General features: G+C 41.4%; 1 protein-coding gene across 1 annotated transcript; it reads left to right on the top strand.

Annotated features, from left to right (window-relative positions):
* Positions 1 to 2,878: 2,878 nt before the first annotated feature.
* MED10 (mediator complex subunit 10) lies at positions 2,879 to 7,012 on the top strand. The gene is made up of 4 exons (XM_042809068.1): positions 2,879 to 3,051; positions 3,159 to 3,242; positions 4,476 to 4,578; positions 6,179 to 7,012. The coding sequence occupies exons 1-4, from the start codon at positions 2,924 to 2,926 to the stop codon at positions 6,272 to 6,274; spliced, it is 411 nt and encodes a 136-aa protein (XP_042665002.1). The 5' UTR covers positions 2,879 to 2,923; the 3' UTR covers positions 6,275 to 7,012.
* Positions 7,013 to 10,278: the final 3,266 nt, after the last annotated feature.

Raw genomic sequence — 10,278 nt, 5'->3', positions numbered from 1 at the left:
TCTGTTTTGCCTTTTTCCCCCTCAAATAGAAAAATACTCTCCAAGTTGTAGGGCAACAAGGTAGTAACTAGTTGTATATTTATAGCTCTTTTTAATCTTGAATCACTGTATGCACGTTTATCTAACAATATTCACTAATCTCAAATAACCAACCTAGTTAGTACTGCTTTAATATGAACTGGATATCCCTACATTTGATGGTTAAATTCTATTATTTCTTCCATTCAGATATTTTAACTGAGTTACAGTGGGTAACGGTCACAGAGCAGACTTCCCTCATCACAAGAAACTAAGTCATGTTTCCTCAACTCCGCAAAGAGGGAGGAGAGGAAGCTTTAGCAGTATCTCAAAGACCATTCTTGTTACAGGATTTAAAGCAAGCTAGCCTGCTCCATACTTCTACTGGATGTGTTTAAAGCACCCTTTCCCTTAAGCAAAGATGGGTATCATGTTTGAATTCCAGCTTCTTGTGCCTGCAGAGCCACATCTGACACAACTAAATATATTTAGATTTTACTTCCAAATTCTTTCTCCTTTTTCCTCATATTCAGATTTAATCTGAAATACACCATGTTGGAATTTCTTCCCTTCCAAATACTAGAAAAAAACTACTCTGTTTCTCAAGGCAAGATTTCTCATGCAATCATTGTAAAGTACTCATGTTATAATCTCATAATTCTGGAACTTTCATTCTCCGGAGAACATTCTGCCAGTTATTAGGCAGAACAGCCAGCAACTGGTGATCAATAGGCAATGGATTTATTTATATGGTGAGAATACTTGACAGGACAAGAACTGACTAATTGCTTCTTGCAGTCTTGGATTGCTTTTACAATTTAGCATTTGCACACTGCCATATTTCCCTTAATATTTAGTGCTGTTTGCAATCACTCACTTTTCAATTTTGCGTCAGCATACTTAAAATTATAAGCTCTGAAACAGTGCTTTGTATTCAGCAAGGACTCAGCTTTATGCTGCTTAACTGGCACAGTAACTGAGCAAAAACCTGACCATTTTTGTTGTCTTCACTGATAGGATATAAGGAAGAAAAATTTAGCTAATAATTAGTCAATAAATGAGGTACTGCTGATTTTGATGGTTCTCACTGTTGAACAGAAATGGCTGCAAGTTATAACTATGAATGTCTAAAATACATTCTATTTGTTGACTGAATATCATATCCGTATTAGTTTTTAATCCAAATATCCATTCAAATAACATGGTGAATCAAAGCATCAGGTTCTTATCTGCTGTAGCCTGACAGCAAACTCCACTTAACTCAGCGGTAGTGTCAGACACAAAGGGCTGACTTCTGATTCTAACTGACATTACTTCTCAGATTCAGGTGAAAACAGGCATACTGGAAATAAGCTATTGATAAAACATACTGTTATTGTGATGTGCCAGGGGAATTTAGACATGTCAAATGATCTTCCCACAAGGAAAATGATAGCTGGTACTTTTAACAGAGACCGATATTTTGTCATTCTCCAGTTAAACCCATCATGTTTTTTATTGACAGGTAGACTTCTCTGTTACTTCTATTTCTTACACAGTTTAAAGAAACACATAATTTGGAGATCTGATACAGATGGGGAAGATAACGAGCCCTTCTCAGATAATCAGTCAATGGCTCCTCCATTGCTTTTCATGTGTTACATCAAACCTTTTCTTTCCACTGCTCAAAGAATGCTTAATTTCCACACAGAGCAAGATAGCCAGAGGAACTGAAAGATCCCAGCACCAGGATGACTGAAAAACCACAGTGAAAGTGTATTTGAGATTTGGATTTTAGTTTTATAGCAATGGAGAGGGCTGTATTTTGGAAGCTGGGCAGAAAGACTCTTTGAGGTTCAGATGCAGCTGTCACTTCAAGAAGGCTGAAGCAACAGTGACTGAGCAGGGAGCTTCCAGCCTGATCCCTTCTGAAGAGATGCTGGCAATTTTATCACATTGTTGCATCCCATCCCTCTGGGTCTACTGACAAATTCCTGGAAATGCTAAAAGAACAGTTCCAAAAGAACAGTTCTAAAAGAACAGCAAACAGAGCAGTGCTAAGGGCTGCGGAATGATCCATATTGCCAAACTCCAATTATCTGATGTTTATAAGAGGTGCTAAATATAATTTAGTATTGATTTACCTTTAGGGTAAAAAATACTCCTCATTATTTGCAGTTGTGTATTTGATAAATCTGCAGAGCCCAAAGCAAACACTGACTCGTGCAAATTAGCTTTTATAGATCTTGTTTTTGTTCAGAATTCATTTTCCATCGGTTTTGAAGCTGGGAAGCACAGCACTTTCACAAAGGGGCAGCACCATTAAAGTGAGTCATCCGACAGGACACATCACTGTGCTGCAGGAGTGTCCCGTGGCTCTGATGAAATGATGGTAAATGCCATGGAGCTGTATTTGTGGAGCACACAAAATTTCATGCAGACCTGAGGAAGCACTTCTTTGCTGTGTAGGTGACAGAGCAGTGGAACAGGTTGCCTAGAAAGGGTGTGGAGTCTCCTTCCCTGCAGATAGTCAAAACCCGCCTGGATCCCTCGAGCAACCCAGTGTAGGGAACCTGCTTTCGCAAGGGGTGGCCTTGATGATCTCCAGAAGTCCCTATAAACCCCGACAAGTCTGTGATTCTGTGTATAGGGGCCAACGCAGCGTTGAAACAAGCACGGAGCTCCAGGGCAGGCAAGCACGGAGCTTAATTACATGGTTAATTAGAAATAGACCAGGAACCCCGTACCGATTCTGTATAACGTGAAAAACCAAGCGCGCACCGCACCCACCATAGCGAGATCAGGGAGAGGGGGCGTGGCCTACGGGGCGGGGGGCGTGGCCTACACCAAAGGGCTCGGCATAGTCGCATTTCCTCCCGCTCCCCATCTGCGCATGCGCTGTGGCCCGGAAACGTTGTGACCCGCTATGGCGATGGCGGAGAAGTTCGACTCGCTTGAGGAGCACCTGGAGAAGTTCGTGGAGAACATCCGGCAGCTCGGCATCATCGTCAGCGACTTCCAGCCCAGCAGCCAGGCCGGCCTCAACCAGAAGCTGTGAGCCGCTCGCTGCTTTCGCGGCGTCTGTTGGCGGGGGTTGGGGCGGTGACGGGCAGCGAGGAGCGCCAGCTCTGTGCTAACCGGCTCTGCTTTTCTCCCTGCAGGAATTTCATGGTGACGGGCCTACAGGACATCGACAAGTGCCGGCAACAGCTTCACGACATCAGCGTGCCTCTGGAAGTGTTCGAGTGAGTGGCTTCGCCCACACTGGAGCTCTGTGTCTCCCGAGTTACCGCCACGGTGCCAGCAGGCAGGGAGCGCTTCCTGCTTGCGGAGAGCTGGCAGGAAGGGGGAGGGAGGGCTCTGCGCTGCAGCTTTCACGTGAAAGGCATGATCTAACTTAGCTGTTCCATTGCAAGTCCCGGCGTTGTTGTTTTGCTATGATCCAGCATTCATTTTTGTTGTCTCTTCTGTCTGTGATGAAGTTTCCCTTAACTGAATGCTTAATGCAGCAAAGGAAAAATAGGCTTATGCTGGCTGGTGCAAGTGCTGGTACTGCTTTTACTACCATATGTAAATTGCTCCAAAAGTAATGCTTCCTACTTATTTCTGTGGAAGCTAGAATAGAGGAAAACAGTGCAGTAATGCTGGTAAAGCAGATTCTCAGCTACAAAACACTACTTTACACCAGGGTCATTGCCGTTAGCTGTGTGTATTCACCAGTAAGCAGGAGCCTGTGTGCCACACTTGTGAACATCTGCACTGGTGGAGGTGACCCACTGTTGTCACTACTGGAACACACCACCTCACTGTGCTGACATCCATTGTCTGGTGTCCATCAACGTTCAGCAAGTGTCAGTGGATGCCAGTGGGTGCACTTATTCCTGCATGGAGGAATTCCATGATACACCTTTTGTTTCATACATTCTTCTTTGTCAGGTTCGATGTTGTCAGACTGTGCCTCTGCTGCAATCTCTCACATGTCAACAAAATGGTGGAGTATTTGGTGGGAAGGTTCAACCTTTACTGTCACACCACAGGCATCTTCCTCTGAAGCCACATGCCAACATGGTAAAATAAGAGGCATTACTTTTGGAGCACCCCTCGCATGTGCACTCTCATCCTTGAATCACTGGGTGTCTTATTCCTATGTGCTGATTGCATGCTACGTATTAACAAAGCTGTTCAGTGATTCATGCCCTTTTAGTTGCTTGAAGGGGAACCTTTCCCCTTGCTTTTACTTCTGTCTGTGAGGAGATGGATGGTTACTCTGTTTCAATACATTTTTCAGAACTCTAGGCTCTTTGTAAACAAACATTTACCTTTACTGTGACAGCTGCTTCCTGGAGTTGTATTTTTGAAAGTAACTCATTTAAACTTCAGTATAGCATCAAGAAAGAAAGCAGGATGAGTAATTTTGTTCCTTGGAGAACTTTCTAGTGCTAATATAATCGCTTAGGTGCTATGTTTTGTATTTTCAGATACATAGACCAAGGTCGCAACCCTCAGCTTTACACTAAGGAGTGCCTGGAGAGAGCTTTGGCTAAGAATGAACAAGTAAAAGGAAAAATTGACACAATGAAGGTAAAACCAAAAATAGAGAAAGTACTAATATAGTAATGCATCTGGCCAGTTTTTTCCAGTAAACGTGCATGGTTTTGCTTGCATAGTTATCAAATTTCCCTATTAGGTGATTTGCATTAGGGATTATTCTGCATCCCTGTATCTTAACAGGAATGCCATTACAACCTGTTCTGAAAAGGAAACTTGTAGTTCACTCTATGGCTGGTGATACAGATGTTGCTATATCTTATTTTTGACTATGGATGTATGTAACAGATCTCTTCGCTGTTTGTGCTTTGGTTACAACAGAGTACCTCATGCTTACAGATTTGTAACAGTGATTTGTGTAGATCTAGAAATAGGCAAAGCAGGGGGGTATTTGTACAGTCATGAGTAGTTCTTGGGCTAGTAAAATGGTGAACGTGCAATGTAAGAACAAGTTAATCCTTACTGAGTGACTTTAAATGTATGCTAGTTTTTAGGGTTTTCTGAACCTGTACTTGTATATACGGTATACCAGAATGCTTAGGTTCTTAGTGGATAACTACTGCTGAAAGAGAAAATCAGAGAAGTTTATTGTGGCTTAAAGGGTTATTTGTGTTTCAGAACATTCTTAGGCTGAATTCTAAAATTATGGAGGAGTTTGTGCTGCAGAATGTAGACACATCTGTGTATGTTTTAAGCATTTTTTTTCTTGATATAAAGCTCATTGCTCAAAGAAGTTGTAGGAAGAGTTATTCATTTCTAAACCAGGTGCCTGTACTTCTTGGAGGTGGAGCTATTTGCGTACCAAATCAAGTGGACATGTCCTTTATCAGCTTTGCATTTAAAAAAAACATCTAAACAAGTCTCCTTTACAATTAAGGATGTATGGGCTGAAGCATCCAGTCCATAAACTTTTGAATGTTTATGGTTAGTTTTTAGGTGTCTTAGTTAAGCTGCATGGATTTAATTCTCATCTGTCGTCTTGTTCTTTTTGGGACATCTTGGATTGGTAATGGGGTGGAAAGAGGACGATATGCTTGTCTTGAGTTTCAGTAATGTCACTTATTGTCTACTTCCTGCATCTCCTTGCATTGTAAAGGGAAATAAAGCACATTTTTTTCCGTGCTAGGAGATAAGAATGCAATAGGGAGGGTTTCCTAGTTTTAAATTGTCTCAGGAGTTTCATGGAAAGCATCAGAAAGGAAAGTGGTGGTAAAAGGAAGGAAGAAAAAAGTATTTTGAAACTTAAGTCTATGAGTCCAGAATATTTTCATTTCATATTGTGTTATTTTCTAAATTACAATATATAGTAGAAGCTGCTTAGAGATGCAGAGGTCAGATCCTAGGCAGATATGAATATGCTAGAATTTATCAGAGGTATAAGTATTCTAGTATTTCAGTTTGCCTGATACTTTGCTACCAGACTTCATTTTAGTGTTTTCTTTGAATTTTGTAAATGTCACTTGGTGGATTTTTTTAATACCGTTGTCTTCGATCACTGAAATGTAGAACTGCTGGACAAAAGATTTCTATTAATTGGACAATATTACTTAAGAAAACCTAAGTCAATGATGCAGTTGGTGTGCATGCATACATATGTATATATGTGTACATATATATATTTTTTTCTTTCCAGAAATTTAAAAGTCTATTAATTCAAGAACTAACAAAGGTGTTCCCAGAAGACATGGCAAAGTACAAAGCTATCCGAGGCGAGGATCCTCCTCCTTAGGTAGACCTCTGATAGCTCTAAAAATACGTCAATTCTATGAACTGATGCCACTCTTAAGAAAAATGTTGACTGAAGTAACAGGGTATCCAAAAACTTCATTAACAGCTCTACTAAAAATGGCAGTGATAGGATGTAAAGGAGCTTGATGATTACTCATGGTTCTGGACTGAAGGTAACGCATCTTTCTGAAGACTTTCACTCATGGATTGCAGTTGAGACTTGTTGTGGTACTCTGTTCTTTATTGAAAGATTTCAGAGATGTTTTGATAGTTTGCAGGCAATTATATGGCATTTCCTACAGAGTGTGGTTTTGAAGCAGGAGATCATGGTGGTTGTTGCTGTTTTGTTTGGGATTTTTTTGCTTTCTAAAGAGCGTGCTCCAGGATTGTGGGTTTCTGACAAATGCAGTTATTCTACTTGATTGTTTTTCATTTGTAAACTTTTTTTTTAATTACAGTACAAACAATTGACTCTTATTATCTTGCCAAATTCTGTTGAACAGGAGCCTGTCATGGGCTCTAGTTTGCATGTGTCATAATGAATTGCAGCCAAGAAAACCTTGAGATATTTGTTTTGTTCTATAAGCTGCAGTGCAGATGGCTGATATTGAAAGGGAGCACATTCAGGATTAGCTCCTTAGTAATGTTGATATTTTGTATAATATTTCATGTAGACCTTTGTTAAATTCTAATTAGTTTCTGTAAGCAGGTTGAAGAATAAAAAATTGTAAAAATGAAATTCTACTGTTTCTTTTGTGTGCTGCTCTTTAGAGAATGAATTGAAAGCTATAGAAAATGGCATATTTGTTGGTATCAGTAATAGAAATGAAATCTGCATCAAAACTTGAAGATGATGTAAGCTTGGCATTTTGGCTTCCATGGTTGGTTGGTGGGGATCTTTGTTTTTTCCCTTGCATGCTCTTCCTGATTACCAGGGCTGGAGGAATTCTTGACGAAAAGCATATGGTTTGCACCTATCACCTCTGAAGATGGTAGACTGAATACAGGGCACAGGCAACGAAACTAAAACGAACAAAAAACAAAATAGGTAGGCTGTCCTAATGATTTGAATTCTATGTCTATAAACTACAGGGTAAAGTGCAGGACCTGGTATTTGGTCTTGTCAAAGCTCATACAATTGGCTTCGTGAACCTGTGCTTGAGATGACAATGGATACTCTGGATACAATGCTTGAGGAAACAACAACGAAGCATAATTTAGGAGGAAAACGTCTGCTTCTTTTTTCCTGCATAGCTGCATTTTTATGAGAAGATCCATAGGTCTTTGCTCTTTTCTGATGTCAGACACAAGAGGAGACCACAGTTTTGTAATTTGGTCAGCTAAATCACTTGCCAAACTTTGCTTTATAGTCAAATGGTTATTTTTACACAGAAGATAGAAGCTCAACCAACCCTATCTGACCTCCTTGTCCTCTTGCCTCCCTAAAAAAAAAACAAAAAAAAAACCCAAACATGCACCTGGACAAAACCTCATCAACTTTCTAGAATCTCTTTCTTTTAGTAACAGGCATGACCTACCCTCCTGCTGTGCTCTGAACAGTGGTCCTGCTGGTGCACCATGCTCCTCTCTGAATGTTTTGCATATCTTGCCTCACACTGTAATCTGAATGTAGGCCTTGCTTTGACCCCTTGCAATTTTCTTGATGGTAGATGCAATTTGTTTCCAGGCTATTCTCTGAATGGTAGATATGACTTGATTTCTGGTTGTTTTCTGAATGTTGGCCCATGCTGCTGTCTCTTTGGTCACCATCATGTGCCCCGTGTCATTCTCTGCATGATGTTCACATCTGTGCTTCTCAGTGTTCTCTAAATGATAGTGGTGCCTCTTGTTCCCTAACCAATTGGCATGCCTGGTCTCTACAGTTTCCTAGACACCTGGCATGCCTGGGCCTCTTGGCACTTTGTGGAGGATCCACCTCCGTGGTCTGAGATATCTTCATGTGGAAGACAAGGAGGTTTGAGGGGAACCGGGTGCCCCTTCCCTGGGGATGGCTACCCTATGTTATTTCACTATGTAGAAAGGCTGCTCTTGAGCACAGGTACTGCCCCGTGCCCCGTTAGCCTGCAAAGCTGCTCAAATCAATTTCAGGCTTCGTTAAAGTTAATTGTAATGCACTTTATCAGATGTGTTGAAGAGATTTTGAGGGTAGAAGCCCTCTGATCAAACCACTCATCAGAGAGGGTGTGAATGGCTTACAAGAAAACGACTTGTCTGCTAAGCAAGATGACCCAGCAACCAGTTTTTCAGAGCCACTTCAATTGCTTACCATGAGAATTACAGGTTGCGATCAAAAAAGGGCAAACGCCAAAAAACCTCCGTGCATTTGTTCCACTTTCTGCCGAGCAGCGCTGGCTGCAGCTTTCCGAGCATCGTATCTCATTCACAAGGTGACCCCGCACACAAAACCTTTTAATTAGCCTGAACACTCAACCTGCTCCTCGTGCCCGGCTGTCAGGCCTCTGCCGTCTGCCGCCCCGCGTTGCCATGGCAGCGGCCGGCCCACCAAGGTGCTGCGGGCAGCAGCAGGAGCCGCAGCCGGGGGTCGGGGCTGCTGCGTGGCAGCCGCGTGCTTCGGGGCTCCGTTCTGCTGCCGTTGCTCGCCCTCCACTAGCAGCCGGAATAAACCTTCCCTCATTACTACATCAACAAATCCCCGGATAGACGGCGCGTGTTTAATCACCTTCCTTTCTCACGGAGCGGTGCGCAGTGCCGGGTGAGGAGGCTGCCGTACAAAGGCAGGTGAATGGGGTGCGTGAGCGCTGTAAATCCATCTGCTGAGAGCTGCGGGAGAGCTGCAGGACCCCTCTGCTTTCCACCCGTCGACAATCAGCATTTGGCCCCTTGTGCTGACGGTGCAACCGAAAGCGGAACCGTTTCATCTGATAAACTACATAATGGTCAGTTTATTACCATGAAGCATATGGTGTGTATTCACGGTGTGCTAAAAACCGCAAAAGGTAAAAACAGACACTTAAACCTGAACGAGAATTCAGTTATTGGTGTATTCTTAAATACTTCCCTCTCTTATCCTGTGTCTTTGGTTATGCTGCTCATTTTTTAACTTTATCTCCAGACTGTACAACAACCTTCACAATGCCCGAATATACTTTGTTGTATATTCCAGCACTACCAACTGGGAATGATTTAAATAAGTCACAATTCTGAATAAAATAACAATAACAATAATAGCATTCCAGGATGATTCCAACAGCTTTTTTGGTGCTAGTTAACATCTATGTTGACCCACAATTCATTTTAGTTCATAAATCTCATAAGCATCAAACATGATGCTGTGCCTTCAGTAGAACACTGATTACTATAATAAATCTTTCTGTCATGTACTGACAGCTATAGAGATACAGATCCAATAAAGAAAGGAGGATTGGAGTCATAGACATAAGCTTCAGGACTGGTGACATTAAGGCATCTCAAGACAAGGGGAAAAACTGAGGAAAGAAGGCACAAATTCGGTACATAAATTTGCATTAAAGAATTCTTATTTCTTAATTATGGTGTTGTCAGACTACTGTACAGCCAAAAAGAAGTGCTATATCACTATAAAGTATATTTTGATTTCCTCTAAATAATACATAGTAGGCTGTAATTCATTCCTTAAATTACAAAATTTACTTAATCTTGAAAACAGTAACTATTATCTAGTTGCTTAGCAACTCAGACAATGCCAACATCCTTGGCCAGGTTGTATCTAGTTCCTTTTCTAAATTTCTGGAAGTATCTTTCATTTGTTTAAAGCTCCGTAACAGCTTCTCTTAAGCTTTAAATCCAAGACTGTTCCCTTGCTTTTCTCTGCACAAGAGATTAGCCTTGCTTCCTGGAAAGTGGTTCCATAGAATTGAAAGCTGTAGTTTATTCAATATACTTCTTTGTCTCTTTAGTCTCAGAGAACCACTTATGGGAAGTGCAGTTGAATTCTGTTTTCAAGAATTTATCCATGAATGTTGATTTAAGGTTTACGTTGTCTTT

Source organism: Centrocercus urophasianus, unplaced genomic scaffold (genome assembly GCF_019232065.1).
Source record: "Centrocercus urophasianus isolate 14NV4802_14NV808 unplaced genomic scaffold, USGS_Curo_1.0 seq_11, whole genome shotgun sequence".
NCBI classification, from domain to species: domain Eukaryota; kingdom Metazoa; phylum Chordata; class Aves; order Galliformes; family Phasianidae; genus Centrocercus; species Centrocercus urophasianus.
This window is presented reverse-complemented; position numbering and strand designations above follow the sequence as displayed.